At 37.6% G+C, this 19,118-nt stretch overlaps 1 protein-coding gene across 2 annotated transcripts in view; it reads left to right on the top strand.

Annotated features, from left to right (window-relative positions):
* Window positions 1–2,172: 2,172 nt before the first annotated feature.
* The window catches only part of LOC131437528 (GATOR complex protein Iml1), a 29,268-nt gene continuing 12,322 nt past the window's right edge, over window positions 2,173–19,118 (top strand). Inside the window, exons 1-11 of one of the 2 annotated variants that reach the window (XM_058606931.1) lie at window positions 2,173–2,569; window positions 2,637–4,390; window positions 4,447–4,660; window positions 4,723–4,851; window positions 5,462–5,479; window positions 12,904–13,121; window positions 13,174–13,391; window positions 13,467–13,641; window positions 13,700–13,906; window positions 14,255–14,323; window positions 17,002–17,069. In XM_058606931.1, the coding sequence (XP_058462914.1) occupies window positions 2,524–2,569; window positions 2,637–4,390; window positions 4,447–4,660; window positions 4,723–4,851; window positions 5,462–5,479; window positions 12,904–13,121; window positions 13,174–13,391; window positions 13,467–13,641; window positions 13,700–13,906; window positions 14,255–14,323; window positions 17,002–17,069 (3,116 nt within the window). In that variant the 5' untranslated portion in view covers window positions 2,173–2,523. The remainder of the gene's footprint in view (window positions 2,570–2,636; window positions 4,391–4,446; window positions 4,661–4,722; window positions 4,852–5,461; window positions 5,480–12,903; window positions 13,122–13,173; window positions 13,392–13,466; window positions 13,642–13,699; window positions 13,907–14,254; window positions 14,324–17,001; window positions 17,070–19,118) is intronic. The other variant, XM_058606932.1, reaches the window with a different exon arrangement.

Below are 19,118 nucleotides of genomic sequence, written 5' to 3'. Positions count from 1 at the left end.
GTTTGTCCAGTAGTGTAAGATAAAACATATTTTAATAATTACTACCTCCGATTTCATCGTTCGCAACTACATTCTTATATCTAATTATAATTTCCTATTTTAACAATTAAAATACTACTATGTACTAGTTACAATTGAAAAAATCGATGCAGCCAACTTTAAAAAAAATTTCCGAGGGAGAGCGTCTTACTACAGGTGACAACAAGTTCCAATTGATGACACCTCGAACGAACAGTAAACTAGCGTAACACACCGTATTGTTCGCAGGAATCACTAAGTTTTCCAAACGACGTGCTCGAGTTTGAACAAGTTTTCATAGAGTGCAGCAGGGAACAGAGTTTTCTGAAAACCTATAAGGAAAACACAGGAACGATATGCATAAAATCAATTTAGAGTACGTCCAATGAGATTCTGTTGCAGATGACTAACGTGGTCGAAGCGATTCAATCCATTTACGTATCGATCACAGCAGTTCAATGCTACGCGTAGCTGATTAAACGAGTTGGCACTAGGGGAGACATGAAGTACATCGCCGAACAAGAAATGTGTCAAGATCAATGATTTAAATAGTGATGTGCAGCAATTTTGATGTAATATCACAAATGTGTTGGTGTCGTTCTAAAGGTTGTAATAGTAATATTACAGAAGTTATTATCAGAACCGTATACAGTATTCCGTCACGCTGGTGTAATCTATACTCAATACGTTGCTTCAGAAAACTGAAAATTATTCCTTTTTATGTTCAGTACGCTTAAATTTTTTTCACATCAATTGATATCACATTGAGATTGTTACAATTCTTTTTTTGCTATGATACCACCACAACAATATAAACAATTAAATTAGGTATGCATACGACGATTCTAGCTCCATAAATGCCATTAGCTTTAACTTTTTGTCCCAGAACCGACGGACAACTACGACCGTTCACGGTTCTTCTTGTCACAACATACAGGGTCCGCCATCTAACTTTTTTTAAACTAGCGGTTATTTCGACATTGGTAACCTTAATGTCACTTCTGATTTGACATAAACTTAGTTTTATCCTTCCGCTGAACGAAAATGGATGTGTATACGCTTGAGGAACGCGTAAAAATAGTGCAGTTTTACTTTGAAAATCATGGTGATGTTGCGGAATGTGTACCAAAAAATCATCTTCTCTGATGAGACACATTTTCATCCCAGCAGGTATATGTTAATAAGCAAAGTTGTCGCATCTAGGGGACGGAAAACCCGCACGTTATCATGGAGAAGCCGATGCATCCTCAGAGAGTGACGGTTTGGTGCGGATTTTGGTCTGGCGGCATCATTGGGCCATCTGTCTTCGAAAATGAGGCAGGAGCCGTCGCCACGGTCAATGGCGAGCGCTACCGCGCCATGATCAGCGATTGGTTCTTCCCGTTACTTGAAGAGGAAGACTTGGACACCATTTGGTTCCAACAAGACAGCGCTCCGTGCCACACAGCCAACGCTACGATCGATCTTCTGCGCACAGTCTTCGAAGATCGAATTATCAGTCGAAATTCGGATGTCGTTTGGCTGCCTCGGAGCTGTGATTTGACGCCGTTAGACTATTATCTTTGGGGGGCTGTCAAAGATGAGTGTTATGTGGACAAGCCAGAGACAATTCAAGCTTTGAAGGACAACATTCGTGCAGCCATAGCTGAAATAAAGCTGCATACAATCGAAAATGTACAAAGAAACTTGACCGACCGTATGGCGTACTGCAAGGCCACCCGAGACAACCATTTGAATGAAATTATATTCCACAATTATTCGGAAGGATTGTACTTTAATATGAAAAAATAAATTTTGAAATCGGATGAACCGTTTGTGTTTTATTGCATGTTTAAAAAAAAGGCACATGGCGGCCCCTGTACTAAGTCATCTGGAGGACGCTATTTATATTTTGTTGATTTATTTTTTTTTTTGGTTAGAATTAAAAAACCTTCATTTTTGATTTTTGTACCCCATTACCTTTTGGCTAAACAAAGTAAGCAAAGAGAATCTGTCACTTGCTCTTACGGTCAATTAAAAAATCAACCGAGAATTATCGATTTTAAGGATTTATGATTAACACTAATGTTTTTATTATTTTCTTTGGAACGTGTAATGTCTTTTATTTTCAACCCTGATTATATAAATATGTCAAAAACATATGATTCGTGTGTCTCTCGCTTCATGCTGTCAATTGCAGGTCTATTTTCACCAGTACGGTAAAATTATTGTGATTTATGTATTTTCTACTCTCGATTGTCCAGTTTACCATTTTTCAATAATATTCCAATAGTAAAATATAGTGAGTGACTATACTGGTGTGCGTAATCAAAAGAAAAATCGGTACAGAGTGTGTAGTGGAATGTGATTATGCTAAAATGTAATGTAAACAAGCAGTTGTGATAATGCAATTGTGATAATAGGTTCTGACATTGGCTGCCCTATCAACATTCGTTGACTGAACTAAATTTGTTTGAATTTATTCGTTATCTGTGTTCAACTCGTCAACGAATACTTGGGTTCAAGATGAAAAAATTGTTCAAAATTATTACCCATCAAAGGAGTTTTAATTGTAAGTTGACCACTATTCACAATCCATATAAGGAAGTATTTCTAATTGCTTACTTTTTATTTCTCAGCTGAAGATTTGCTACTTAACTCAAAAGATCATCCAGATTTGAAGCTCAATGATATTGTCGAAATTTATCATCCGGAAGATGATAACATCCGTTTGCTACTACAGGTGAAGTATCTAACTGAAGATGTGATGAACCGGGAAACCATCAGTGTTGAGGCGAATATTGCCGTGGCCTTTAATCTGAAACCATACAAAGATGTTTTCATGCAGAAAATGGACCCTACTGAAGTGGCGTTAGATTCCGTAGAAATAACATTCAAGGATCAGTACATGGGCAGGTCCGAGATGTGGCGATTGAAAACTTATCTCACCAATACTTGTGTTTATCTGAACAAAAAAATCGAATACTGCGAGGGATGTATCCGATGTCAGGTTTACGAAATGTGGTCACAGGGAGATCGAGTTGCCTGCGGTGTGATCACGGAAGATACCAAGGTCGTTTTCAGAAGCAACACGTCGATGGTTTATCTATTCATTCAAATGTCGTCTGAAATGTGGGATTTCGACATCCATGGTGATTTGTATTTTGAGAAAGCAGTGAACGGGTTTCTAGCAGATTTGTATACAAAGTGGAAGAAGTTGGGCAGTAATCATGAAGTGACCATTGTGATGTTTTCTCGAACATTTTACGCTGCGAAATGCTTGGATGAGTTTCCGCTGCACATGCGAGAGTGTCTCCAGGTGGATTACAAAGGTCGATTCTATGAAGATTTCTATCGTGTTGCGATTCAGAATGAGCGTTGTGATGATTGGAGCTCAACTTTAGTCCAGCTCCGACGTCTGTTTACTGGATATCGTGACGTAGTTCTAAAGTATCACGTACGACCTAATTTGGATGTGAAAGTCCCGCAAGCAACAAATTCTACTGCTGCTCAGGGTAATTTTCTGGAAGTACTGAATATCTCGCTGAATGTTTTCGAGAAACACTATTTGGATCGAAGTTTCGATCGAACTGGACAACTTTCGGTAGTGATTACGCCTGGTGTAGGTGTTTTCGAGGTAGATCGAGAATTAACGAATATCACTAAACAACGAATCATTGATAACGGTGTTGGAAGTGATTTGGTGTGTGTCGGTGAACAACCGCTTCATGCAGTACCATTACTGAAATTTCATAATAAGGATTCTCTTACATCTATCGATGATTATTCGATGCCACATTGGATCAATCTTAGCTTTTATTCAACCAATAAGAAAGTAGCGTACTCAACGTTCATTCCAAGGATAAAACCACCTCCCTTAGCGCAGGAGACAACATCTCAGGAATCTTCGGATGCATTCAGGTTAAAACTTCCGAAAAAAGAAAACAAAAATGAATACATTCACAATTGTCTTTTCGATTATGATGCGTATGACGATCAGATCTTTCAAATGCCCACGGTACATGGGACGTGTTCCCTGCAACGTGTGGCCCGTACGAAGAAAACTTCTGTTCCTAGTTTAGACGGTTTCGGGATGTATGGAAACAATCGCGAATGGGATAGTTTGTCATCTCCATCGGATCTGCGGAGGAAAATGTCCGATCCGGATATACATCATAACATTAATAACATGTTGAATTTGAGTGTGACTTCCCACAACAGTTCCCTTAGCACAACGGAAAACGCACGCGAAAAGAACTTGAATCGTAGCTTCGGATCGTCCAGTGGACCAGTTGTACGAACTGGTCGAGCGTTGATAAATCCGTTTGATCCATCGCATGTGACAATCAAGCTGACCTCCAACAGGCGACGATGGACGCACATCTTTCCAAAGGTATTTAATGCAACATAATTCATTGAATGATCGAATTTACATTGGCTTATTCGTAGGGTCCACAAGGTGTGCTGATTCAGCAGCACCATTATCAGGCCGTCCCGACTACTAACAAGGTTGTTAACTATGCTGCTTTTGATCTGGATACAAGTAGCGAATATGCACATACATCAACCTGCACATGGGGACAGCAGGGTCGACATGGCAGTATCGCTTCGTCGGATAGTCGACTGAATGATGAAGACTTGAAGTGGATTGCTGAAAACAAAGGTAATTCTGAATGACATATTGACCGTTGTTTGGTGTTTTAAGCACACTCTCTTACTTTTCAGGTAATCGTAAAAGGTCAGGACTGCTGCATTCGGCTGCTGGCCCAACTGTTACGGTTACACCATCAAAGAGCCTCACTCTTCTGTGGGGTGTCACCGGCGAACAGGAATGGACTCCCTCACTTACCACAGGTACCATTGGGACGAGTCCCTCAGCGGCTTCCCGATATTAGTTTTTATTTTCAGATTTCCACATAGTAACGATTGTTTTCTTTTTATTTAATCAAATCACTCATAAATTAATACATTTTCTTAGAATCAATTAATGAAAATAATCTAAACTTTTACGTTTCATGTGCTTTCATCGTTCCATCCATCAATATGATTGATTCAATGAAATGTTGATGTTTTACTTGAATTTTTCATGTTATTCTTCATTATCAATAACAAATGTGCGTATTCCGAAAATGTGACTTACGCCAATTGAAACAATGTCAACTACCAACAAAATGACTGTTTTGTGAATTACACACTTACGACATAATTGATATTCGGCAACGCAACGATATGGGGCTACGCGGGACCCCCACCGTCTTCGATGGTTTCACATACCAAATGTTGCTATCCGTGCTACGAACACACAATTGTTTACTACCAATTTACCGATCATCTATCACACGTATTCTTTTTTTCTTCCACTGAAAAAAATAATAAATACGAATCAACTGTGCTACCTACATGTGCTACGAATTCGACTGCAATTATCTAAATGTTGCTACTTCGTGTGATCCCTGTGTTGCAGCTGGAAGAGTCATCATAGGTTGGAAAGTTTCTTATCTTAAGACATATATTTACATTTCAGAACGCTATAGCTATTTGAAAATTCGTTTTCCTGTGCTTTTATATGTTGCTCATATCCTCCCGTTAGTTGCTTTTGTGATTTTACTTATGTTCTTTCTATTATTTTTATTATAAATGTACTTATCTACACTTTTATATGTATTTCCTGTAATTTTGGCGAGTAGCAGTTAGGTATCCAGTGCGAATAAGCAGTGTGTATATTTTCATGTTCAACCCCACATGCGTTGCTGTAGATTTTGCACTTTATGGTCGTGGATTTTGTATTCCAGTTTCAACGTATTGTGACTAACTTTTTTGTTATGTACATTGTAGTGCAAATTATCCTCGAATGAACCGGAAGGAAAGCTAGCTTTCACTTAAGTATTACTTAGAGAATCTTCATCATACTTCTTACCATGTCCCCATCGAATGACCGGGTAAAAATCGGTGTGAAAAACAAAACAAGAAACTTATCCTGAACTAAGGAATTATTTATTCTATACTTGAAATTAAAATGGGATTCATTTTGGTACTATACAGACACAATGTGGTCTCTATGATATTTTCTTGAATATATAAAAACAAGTCGAGCCCGGATGGTACTCTGCATACCGATAATAGCTGATACCACCTAATGGGTAGCCGAGGAAAGACGCTGTTGCGGGAAGAAGGAACACCAAAGAATTTGCAAGTGAGGTAATTTGCTAATCCAAATTACCGTCCCATAAAAAAAAATTAAGAAAATCGACAAAGAAAATACACAGTTCTGTCCATACATACTACGAGAAACCACACTCAAGGTAGAACTTTTCCCTATTACACAACGGAAAAACATACTTAAAATACGACAGGTAAAATGAAAATAAGGAAAAACGAATGGCGACAAAAGTTCCGGAGAAATCGTTCTGCCAGCTGAACTCAGAAGACTACCCGGTAGAAAAGAACTTGGTAGATGATCTGACTGTACACGGCCGATATGGTTAAAATTTTAGTTTGTAATCTATAATCTAATTTGTCTGCAATCTGCTACCAACACTTATCAAGCTTTTTCCTTACCAATCGAATCTCTCTTTGATTCTTCGACTGGGGAGTGATGTGAGATTCTCTTGAGTCTCTATTGCCGTCTATTTTGCTTACCCAATGTTTACCCGTATAAAAATTTAGTCGGTTCTTTCAAAGCACAAGTTTTATCTGTTTTTTTTTTGCGGTCAATTTTTTTTTCAATTATGATGTTGCTAAACAATGTTTGCTAAAAAATGTTTGCATTGTATAATCCGGATCCGGTATTTTGCACTCAATGTTTTTGTCTTTGTCCGGTTTTGATATATGTCCGGTCAGATATACTTAAACGGGATTTCTTTTGCATTCAGTCGACTCATATTGAATTTTATGAGTTGAGCTGAGCCAAAGACATCATATTAACAAGATATCCAGCACTCACATTTCCCGAAAAAATCTTTAGTAACATCCTTTTTTGCGACCATGGCGCCCTCAGACGAGTCCGCATTGAATCACGTACATAAAGGGTGATTTTTTAAGAGCTTGAGAACTTTTTTAAACAATAAAACGCATAAAATTTGTAAAATCTCATCGGTTCTTTATTTTAAACGTTAGATTGGTACATGACATTTACTTTTTGAAGATAATTTCATTTAAATGTTGACCGCGGCTGCGTCTTAGGTGGTCCATTCGGAAAGTCCAATTTTGGGCAACTTTTTCGAGCATTTCGGCCGAAATAGCCCGAATTTCTTCGGAAATGTTGTCTTCCAAAGCTGGAATAGTTACTGGCTTATTTCTGTAGACTTTAGACTTGACGTAGCCCCACAAAAAATAGTCTAAAGGCGTCAAATCGCATGATCTTGGTGGCCAACTTACCGGTCCATTTCTTGAGATGAATTGTTCTCCGAAGTTTTCCCTCAAAATGGCCATAGAATCGCGAGCTGTGTGGCATGTAGCGCCATCTTGTTGAAACCACATGTCTACCAAGTTCAGTTCTTCCATTTTTGGCAACAAAAAGTTTGTTAGCATCGAACGATAGCGATCGCCATTCACTGTAACGTTGCGTCCAACAGCATCTTTGAAAAAATACGGTCCAATGATTCCACCAGCGTACAAACCACACCAAACAGTGCATTTTTCGGGATGCATGGGCAGTTCTTGAACGGCTCTTGGTTGCTCTTCACTCCAAATGCGGCAATTTTGCTTATTTACGTAGCCATTCAACCAGAAATGAGCCTCATGAGTGAACAAAATTTGTCGATAAAAAAGCGGATTTTCCGAATGGACCACCTAAGACGCAGCCGCGGTCAACATTTAAATGAAATTATCTTCAAAAAGTAAATGTCATGTACCAATCTAACGTTTAAAATGAAGAACCGATGAGATTTTGCAAATTTTATGCGTTTTATTGTTTAAAAAAGTTCTCAAGCTCTTAAAAAATCACCCTTTAGAAGTAGGGGAGAGAAATGTCAAATTCGTACGCGCCAAAATAGCAGCACTGCGTACCCCAAGTCCCTGCTGGGCCGCCATGTTTTCGTGACCATCATCTTTTTCGCAAAGACGAAAACAACGAAGAAGTATGTAAACATAAATAAAAAATTGTTGATGCTAAATATCTGTGATTTGTTGAAATAAAATTGATTTTTATATGTTTTATTATGAATGTGATATCGTTATTAAACGTGCGGTGCCAAATTGCAATACTGACTTTCACAATCGATGAAGTGTTGCATTTGTTTACTTTGCTCTCACTGACTTGCTTTGAAGGCCCCGATGGACCGAGATGTTGGTTACGATAGCACTGGCTAGAGCACCTTATTGTTGCCACCGGGCTGACGCACCCATACAATTGACATGACATGTTGAATGAGACGCCGTGCGACGGCGTTGCTGAACTGAACATTGAGATCGCTCCAAGCTGACAGGGTCTGGGTGAGCTGAAGTGGATCGTCCGTAGTTGCCTTTCGTGATCAACAGAATGAATCAAAATGCTCAACTTACCAAGAAAATTAAGCTTGGGAGAAGCAAATCAATATCACTGTTCATATCAACTCGCTTAAAACTTTCCATTATGTGGTCGATAACGACGTCGGAACAGATTAAACTCGGCCAGTCAGCAGGAAGACCGAGATCATGAAGCGATGGTTCCGTGCTAATGACACAAGAAAGTTGTACGAGAAGGAGATATGTGCAAGGACACCAACGGAAATCTTCTTACGAACGACTGTGACGTGATCGAGAGGACGATAGACTGCCGGTTCCATACCTCTAAGAAATCTAGGAAAAAAAATAAGGCTGCTGGCGTTGACCAACTGCCAAGTGAGCTACTAAAACACGATGGTGATGCACTAGTGAAAGCACTGCAATGGGTCGTTACCAAGATCTGGGAAAACGAAATTATACCGCAGGAGTGGATGGAAGGATTCATGTGTCTCATCTACAAAAAGGGTACCAAATTAGATCTGCTTAACGTCGCCTACAAGATACTCTTCTAAATCTTATGCCACCGACCTTCACCTATTTCAAACGAATTCGTGGGACGATATCAGGAATGATTCATGGGCTAATTTGCTATCACGGACCAAGTGTTCGCCAGGATTGCAGAAGTGCCGTGAATACAATGTGCCCACACATCACCAATTCATCGATTTCAAATCAGCCTACGATTTCCGGACAAACGTATTGTGCCAATAGTTGGTAGAGGCTACGATGCATCGAGTGATGTGCGTTGTTCGAGTATCGGAGATACTCTTGCTTACTTTGGACTGCGCAGGACGCTTCGACCAAGCAAAATTCGCCGTCTTACGAAGTATCTACAAAACTCCGATTACACTGGTTATTCTCTACGGGCATGAGTCCAACCCGCTTAAAATGGCCCTCGACAATGATCCAACCAATATAAGAAAAAGAGACGCGCAGCGGGCAAGCGATCAAGTTAAGGACGACCAGCGAACTCTTCGCAGCTACTGAGGTTGGAAGCGAACAGTCATGAGACCCGCGTGTCCTACGACTGAAAGAGTAAGGAGTGTATCGAAAATAAGCTATCCACATACATTTGTGTTGTACGCATGTATTTGTGATGTTTTTCTACTGCTCAGGTCACAACATGCTGTGCGTTTGGCTGTCAGCTTTCGTTTGTTTACTTGTTTGTGCGGTCGAAATTCTGCCTTTTCAAAATGTCGCGTATTGAAAAGGAAGTAAAAATTAAGGTTCTGGAAACATGGCTTAGTGAAAAGGGTATTACTATGCGAAAATTGGCGAAGCGGTTTGGAATTCATCATGCCAGTGTTAAAACCATCATTAATAAGTTTGGGGAACACTATTCTTTGGATGAGCTACCAGGAAGAGGCAGAAAACCCGGTTTTTCCCACCCGAAACTGGACCAAAAAGTGGTATCTCTAATCATGAAGAACAAATCAATGTCAATAAGTGAGTTTGAATAAAATATCATCATAATTTGAAAGAAAATTTTGTGGATAGGTTATTTTCGATACACTCCTTAAGAATAAGTACATTCATTATCTTACTGAAACATCAGGAAAAGGATATTCGTCATTTTATCGAAAAATAGGATGAACCAAATTCATAAGTTTTATCAGCACCCAATGTAAAAACAGATTGAAAAATGTTTGAAGACAAATTTATCAGAAATAAAAATTTGAGAAAAAAATTACCATAGAGACGGAACTTGAATCCGTAACTTTCGCTATCAGGGAAAAGTTTTAGTTTTTCTAATTAAACTACTTTAAATGAGATGAAACAATGCTTAAGGGGCGGGTAGGGTCTAACACTTTTGAAAAATCATTTAATATTTTCTTTATATTTTCTTATAGTAAAACATTTCAAGAATATTCTGTGAAATTTTCAAGCCTATTGGAACGAAACACTGGATGTTATGAACCTTTATCTATGGCTATCTTATTCTGCGAAGAAAAAAGAGCTCGGCGCACAAGCCCAAGATTTCTACTTCGATTGACTTCAAAACTTGACAAAATATTCTTGAAATGTTTCATTATAAAAAATTACAAAAGAAAAAATATATTTTTTTGAAAATGTGGGACTTTTCGGGCTGCCTGTAGTAATAAATTGTTTCCTTTGATTTTATAGACAAAAAACTTTAAACGTTTTTCTCGAAAGCAGGTTTTGAAAGTCCGTGTCCATCGTCATTCAAAAACTACTGAACCAATGTTTTTCAAATTTCGCACACATTTTCTACAGTTAAAAAACCCGACCCCAGCGTTTTCCTTTTAGTTGTTTGTTACTTTGGGGAGGTTTAACAGCTACAAAATGGCGGATTTTTTCGTGAAAAATCGTAGTTTTCACTTTGAGCAACCACCAAAAATTAAAAAATCAAACAGAAACGTTGGGGTCTAGAAAAACTTCTTCTGTAACTATGCCTCGTTCATTTGTTCACTTCTGATTAGTCTGCGCTGAGATACAGTGGACTCCGCAAATCGTGATTTTAAAGTGGCGTCCTCAAAAATATCTCTTTACCGACTTATTTCTCAATTTTTTTCTATGAAAAAATTACAAAATGTTGTTCAAATGATGCTTTTTATCATGCAAAACATTTGAATTTATTTTGTTGAACAATAATTCTGGAAAAAATCGCAAAAACGATGATTTTTTTCATCGTTTATCAGAATTCGAAAATTCATTAGTTCAAAGAAATCAAACACTATTCACGGAAGATGTCAATTATACGGAGATTTGGAATCTCGATATAAAGTTGTAATAATTCTCTCAAAATATGATATGAAATGAACGCGCCCCTTGTTTTTTGGAAGACAAATCAGCTGTTTTTCAAAGGAGGACGAATCTAACATTGGCATCAAATGCAGAAAAACATCGACGAATATTTCGTTTTTGGTTTTAATTCCTATTTAGAAATTATCGTATATACATAAATAATATTTTTGATAAGTCAGTGAACAATTTCCCAGAATAGGAAAAGTTCCGTCTATGTGGTCAGTTTTTCAAAAAAAAATCTGATAATATCATTTTGTAACATTGTTTTTGACAGATCACGCGTGAAGTGTGTCTTGTGTCATTGTCAAACTTGTTCAGTTTGATCTATAATTAAATCATGAATCGTCGTTTGGTCTATAATTTAATCATGAATTGGCGCTGGCAAAGTTAGAGGAAGATCCACTTTTTTATCGAAAAGTTGTATACTGCGACGAAGCTCATTTACGTCAGCAAGTAAAATTGCCGCATCTGGAGTGAAGATCAGCCAGAAGCATTGCAAGAGTTACCGATGCATCTAAAAAAGTCACTGCTTGGTGTGGATTATGGGCCGGTGGCATTATGTACGATTCAGACGGTCCGTCACCTTCCGTCACAGTCAATCTCCGTCACCGTCACCGTCAAAATTAATTGCATGCATTTTTATGGATACACTCATACATAACGTCACCGTCGAGGAACACATTGTTGGACGGAACGTGTGAACGTTTCGGTAAAGAAAGTATTAAACTAATTTTGAAGAAAGCTGACGTTGCAGTGACGGTGACCTTGACCATGGGCCATCTAAAGCGGAGCCGCGGCCAACATATTGATATTTATATTGATAGTTCTACCAGGATTTCATCTATTTTTTGTGTTTTTTTTTGAAAATCGAATTCCCTTAAAAAATCATCCTTTAGTTTCGCCCTTTCTTTCAAGTGATTGAAGTATCACCCTGTTTGTTGGCATGGAACACGAAGGGCGAAACTAACGAAAACGAATGGAGTGGCAGTTAGGCCTTTTATAATCCTTTCTATTACTAATATTGATTGTTTGTAGAATCGAAATTTCTAGACAAAATTGCAGGATTTTGAAACATTTACTCGTATGAAAGAGAAACTCGATTTGTTTACTTTTGTAAGATTCGCCCTTCTTTGAGAAACAGTCGAGATAAGGTCTTTATCGCAGCACATACGTGTCTAATAAACCATGTCTGTCGATTTTGAAGCAGTTCACTATAGAAATGTATTAGACTAACATTCATACAATTCTGGGATCGTGAGTACTTACGTAGAAATTGATAATATTACATGTTTGGAATGCATATTAACTGCATGTGATTAATGTATTGAGAAAATTTATGTTTGTGTTATAACATCGAAAAAACTTGTTCTCCGTTTGCAATTCCTATTAACAAGATAAAAATTTTTTTTAATAAATAGTAATTTTGGTAGTTGGATCTCGTACACCCTATACTTACCTTTTAGCTAATACCTAATAATTGGTGCATCTGCGCTAGCATGCGTAATTGGAACTCACAAAATTCGGCGCTTTAACTGCTTCTAATACATGTTTTATTCAGGGCATTCACTAGATTTTTTAACTTTGTTCACTTAGAGAGTTCAGCAAACAAATTTTGCAGCATAGTAATACGTTTATTAAAATAACACAATTTGTTAGGCGTTGATTGGAAATCGTTAACCATTCCGGCATGCCTGCCAATCACAACGGATTACTTCCCGGATAAACGTTCCCTGCACAATGACTATGTCGTGTCGGACTACACTCTACTGCCGGATGATGTGAATGCTGATTTTGCACAAAATCGTGCAATTTACAAGAAACCCCTTTCTACGGATGAAGTATTCAAAGAGCTTGTTTCACAACGATTAGCACAGGTAAAGACACGGTAAATCCTTAGAATTCTGTTCTTCATGATTTGATTTTCAGGGGTTCCAGTTGATCGTTCTGCCGGATACTCCGTCGCCAAATCCGCAACAGGCTCCTTGCTGCGGCGGTCAATTGCAAAATTCCTACCAGTCTAGTTCCGTCCTCAGAATTCGTGCTCCTCAGGAGCAATCTCAAGAGTATCTTTTGTCGATCGGTCGGATCTTCCACAAGATATCGTTGAGTGGATCAACTATCACAGTCACTAGGTATCGACCAAGGTAAGTGAAAGCGAAATCAATCACTTTTTTACTTTTTTCAAATCACGCTTACACATAATTTGTCTCTCGATTTAGGCACCCGTATCCACCGATCAACGTAGGATATCCATATCGATTTCATGCTCCTCAGCACGACACTTATGAGATATCCGGTGTTAAATTCGCCACTGAGAAGTTGGAGAACTTTAACTGGAACTATATGGATCAGTATATTTGTACTCGTGGTGATACGGATTTTCAATTGCTCGAGGTGGAATTTCGAAGCTTTTCCGAAATATTAGTAATTACTAATACTAAAAACATTCTAGAACATGAAATACTGGCGCTATCGAATGTATCTTCTTCCACGGGAGGATCCTGCCATGAAGAAAATCCTGGACGGAACGGTGAAGCGTTGCGATATTTACACGGAAGATAAGCCAATCCAGTCGGAGAAACACGTGTGCAATGAATTCATTCGATTTGTGGAGTCTCATCTGAATAAAATTAAAAAAATTTCAGCCAAAAAGCCAAGGGTAAGTAATAAGCGACTATTCGAATGTTACCAAGTGTCTGAATTTAATTCATTAATTTGTTACTAGAATCCGAACAGCGTTTTTTTTTTGTTTGTGATACTAATTATTGAAGGTAACAATTTTTGTAGTTGAAAACAGTGATGCAGCGATCATCAAACATCAACGGCCGTTTTGTGTTAAAAGTGATAATTTGACTGTGCAGTTTAGATTTGCTGTTTCTCCTATTTTATGCCACTTCTTTTTTTATCATCAAAAACCATTTATCTCCTCTACAATCACAGTCACTGAACTTTATATTTCTAATATCTATAACCAATGGCGGAAATTCCACCCGATATCTCTTTTCAGGGGATGCAGTCCCATTTAACCCGAAGACGACACAGTACCAGTATACTGTCCCGGCCACCGACTAATCAGGTGTGCAACTACTGACAACAATATCATTCCTAGGAGTTGTATATGCTTGCGAAACACTTTTGCTTTTCTTTTTTTGTTTTCTATTCGACCTCTTACCAACATTCGCAATCTTTATTAGTTGCTTTTTGTTTAAACGTGGTGATAGATAATGATTATCCGAATATTTAAAAATTTGTTTATCAGCAAAAAAATTATTTTTGAAAACTGGTAGTTGGGGGACATTTTTGAAGCTTAATTCCATTCCACACGAGGACCGTATTATTTGTCAGGGGCACAATGCAATGATTACTCGACAATTAGTTCAGTAGGACAGGTGCTGAGATTCTTCTGCATCGATGCATTTGAGCACATCCGATTTTGAATATATAATTCTTATACCCGACGAAACCGAATAAACTGCTCCGTTTTCTCTGAGTTGAGCTTATTTGAAGGCTCTTCTATGGCGATTGGCGTTCAAACATCGTATAAGTGATGTAACCAACAAAGCGCACTCTTTTTTTACTGGCGCAATTTTCTCGAAGATGGCTTAACCGATTACGACATACTTGAGCTGGTTTCATAACTGCGAAAGGGTTAATGATAGATGTTAAACAATCTGTAGTTCTAAAGAAATAGACTGGGAAAAGACTAGCGAACGGAATAGTAGTTATTGAAATTTGCGAAAAAATATTACGAACCTAGTACTCGAACACACATTTTTTCTTATCCATAGAAATTGTTTTATCACTACAGCCGGGTATAAATAAACGATATAAAAAAATTAAACTACTCTGAATGTGAAACACAAATGAAAAATTGAAGTTAGTTTTAAATAATTGTTTTCCCCAGATCACGCTGAGAGAATTCTTCGAAACTTTAAATATTTCACTTTATTTTGCAACTCTTTGAAAGGGGGAAACGCGTTTTTTTTTGCGAAAATCTAGTCAATTTGTCATAAAATAAAAATTAAGAACGAATTTGCACACAAAAAACTACAGTGTTATCTCGTAAATTATGTACCGAGATATAGTTGATATTTTCAAAAACGTGAACTGTGAGGAAAGCGCTTTAAAATTTCGATACAACATTTACTGCTACGCTAGAGTAACTACTACTACTATACTGACAAAATATATAGTTTAGATATAAACTGGTTGAAATTTTTATAAATAGAACTGGAGAGTAATGTTAGGCATTATACAGAAAACGAAGCATCTGTCAGGTAATAATTCCGCGTTCGGGTCAGGTATTAACATTCGACAGGTATAAAAACACTCTTAATTTTGTTCTAATCGACTTGAAGTTTGACGCAGTATTCTTAAGATATTATGCATTCAATGAAATATATTTTTGTTTGTTTGAAAAGTCATTTTCTGGGATATTCTGCCTCAGTTTCTTACGTTTTCACCGAATTTATTACTACTTCAAAATCTTTAAACATATGCTGAGTCTGGAATAGAGATGGGCAAAACAGTTCATTTCAAAGAATCGTTCAGTGATGAAGAGTTCTATTAAAAGAACTAGTTCTCGAGAGCCGTTCGTTCGTTCTTTTCATAGTTAGTTGGCTTGTTGAATGACTAACCGAGATCCCAATTAGGAGGTTTTGTAGTTTTCTGATTAAACTGTTCACGACTTTGAACTGAAGAACTACCGTTCTCTAAAAAAGAACTATTGGTCATTCATTCTTTCAAAAGAACTAGTTCTTTTGAACCGTTCGCGAACGAACTGCCCATCTCTAGTCTGGAAGTTGTATATCTGGATCTCAAAAATTAGTGGCAAGAGGCATGTACCTGATCATCCCTTTCAAAATCTGCATTAAAATACTTACACAAAAGGATCTGCCGACACACGTAATCTGCTTAGGGCATAGCTTTTCTAGGTATTAAAACGTCATGCGCCACTTTCTACTACATGGAATGAGAAGTCCCGGGCCTGTCAAAGAAAAAGTTGATTTTTTACCGTCCACTTGATCCATTGGTCCTCCAACATTTTCATGCCCTTTAAAAAATGATTTGTCATGATACCTTCAAAACAGGTTTCCGTTTCCGTTGGGGGCCAAATCTGGAGAATATGGTGGATGGTGGACCAATCCGTACGCGAATCATTCAATTTCACCGTTGCTTTTATGTATGAATGTACTGGTGCATCTTGTTCCATAGCATGATAAAAACTAGAACTCATTTGATACGATAAGCTGCTATTCAAACACTTTTGGATAGATTGTCATAAAATTTGGTAATTGGCCATCTAGAGTCTTGTTTTCAACAAAAATATTACACTATTCACGTCTTTTCTATGAGAAGTCCGGGACTTTTCATTCCATGTAGTATAGCTATGGTTCAGAATAACATGTAGTGCGTTGATTTGCTGAAGAAAAAATCATTTCACAAACACTAAAATTTCTAAAATTTGTGTGTCTATATATATTTTACCTCATTGAGTTGAGACACATTACACTTGATCTGACTGCCCAAAGTGGTTTTACAATAATTCGGTTTAAGATCTAACAAAAGTACAGACACTGGTGAAGGAGTTAAGGCTTCGTAACTTTTTTATTATATTGATATAATTAATGCATCTGTGCCCAAAACTATTGATACGGTCCCACAACGTAGACAACCCAGCACATCTCCCTTAGATTATATTTTCAATATTTAAGCGTTTTTTAATATCATATATGTGACATTTCCCTCCTCTAGGTATCTCAAGCGCAACCCTATCGGGAACGAGTTGGAAGCAATCGACTGCCGGAAAAGCCTCGTCTAAGGTTTACAACTTTATTTTTAATACATTTTTTCTTGTTGCTAAACAATGGTTTTTGGCTTACTGTTAGCTTGTGGCTTACACGATTTGCGTACTTTGAACTGCTTGTCTGCTTTTTTGGTCTCAGCAAAATATGTTTTAAGCATTTGTTCCGCACCGAGTACATGTAAATAGAGTAACGATGTTTCACCTGAATGATACTGCAAACCAAAATCTTGTGATATTACTACGTCAAAAAGTATCCAGGCACACTGGGTTTGAATTGATGCGTAGAATTACATTCTTATAAAGTTACACAAAAATGACGCAACAGACGATACATTCGCATATTTTTCGTTGTAATATTACACGAAATGTAAAATAAGTTATTTCCGGGATTAGTATTTTAAATCGTTTCTGCTTTTCTTTATAGAAAGGTAAGGGAATTGCTGGAGAAACCGACTTCTGATCGGAGCACTGGAGACTCCTAGTATTATTTACTATTCAACTCAGCTCGGAAAATGTGTGTGTGCACTTTTTTTAGATTTTTCTCGATATGGCGTGTACGCTTAGGATTTTACAGAAACGAGATATGATTTTACTGTAATGATAGCAAAGGCTTTTGACATCATGTATTTTGGTAAAAATTTTTGAAAAAAAAATTGAATGAAATTGATTGGAATATATACTAGGAGAAACAAATTTAATTTGGTTTTACTTTTTCCAATTTTTATTATTATTATTTCCAACATGTTTCCGAAAGAAATAAAAGGACACTCATACAATCTTGGGTCCCGAAGCGTTTACATGTGCACTAAGAAGTTTTTCACTCTACAGTTTTTGTACACAGTGTTGGTGATTGCTGAAAATTTGACAGAAGCTGCTTGATTTTTGTCTATATTGTATACAACATTTTCAATCCGGTAGAAGATGCTACAAGAATTCGAGTCTCTCAATGCATGAACCTCGAGAGAATTTTTCTACATTCCTTCGCTATACTTCATACTCTGAGTATTTCATGGCCCTTAAAAAAAATCAGTCTGATAATGATCGCCGCTGTGTGGAATTTACCAAGAGAGAATCGCAGGTTGACAATTATCGCAGAAAATCAAATCGATGATTCAACTTGATGATTCTCATACTAGGTTCCAATATTTCAAAACCCTTGTGTGGAGCATTCACAGACATTTTCATAGACACAAATTATACAAAGGTTATATGCACATAGTTAGAATAAGCGGCAATAGTAAAATGATTCTATCGCAATTATCCACTGCCCATACAGAATCAGATCGCGAAACGAGAATAAGCGACCGTTTGTTGCTTCAGAGAGAATCCCCACAGCAGCGTGCTAGCGGTTGATTCTCAGACGGTTCACCGAGAGAAATTCGCTCTCGCACTAGTGTCTAGTCTATGTTAAATGTACCATGCCGGTTTTTTTGTTGTTGCGATGATTTCCGTTTCTCTTTGATGGCACTGATTCAATCGTGGAAGAGTTGCGAGTGAGCGTTCTTTGATACGATAAAAGCCATCCTTGTTTCTACGACAGAATTATTTCTTCTATTTGAAATGTACCTTTTTGCCTTCCTTTTTAGAAAGATAATAGAATAGCTGGAAAACCGAAATATGAAAGAAGCCTCGGAGACCATTTAGTTAAATACCATTTGACTCAGCTCGACGAAATCGGAAAACGTCTAATTTCTTGGAGATCGCATAACCGATTTTAACAAGCTTTGGCTCGTTTAATAGTTTGATTGATCAAGTTTGAAGAGCAAATGGCTGTCACTTCTGGTTCAGGAGATATATTGGTAAAAGTGACGATACCGACGTAACGACGCGTTGTTTTTTAACACCTAATTTTCTCAGAGATGAGTGAGCCGCATTTAATAAGCGTATGCTCATTTGAAAGCTAATGTTAGACCATTGATTTAGTTCGAAACTCAAATGGCTATTACTTCTAGAGACATAATGGTACAAGTGACGTAACCGATAAAACGCGTTTACAACGCTCAATTTTTTCGGAGATGGCTGAACTGATTTCAACAAACTTAGGCTCGTTTGAAAACTAATATTA

The sequence above is a fragment of the Malaya genurostris genome, chromosome 3 (assembly GCF_030247185.1).
Source record: "Malaya genurostris strain Urasoe2022 chromosome 3, Malgen_1.1, whole genome shotgun sequence".
Lineage (NCBI taxonomy): Eukaryota > Metazoa > Arthropoda > Insecta > Diptera > Culicidae > Malaya > Malaya genurostris.
Note: the sequence above shows the minus strand (reverse complement) of the source record. Positions and strands in the feature narration are given on the sequence as shown.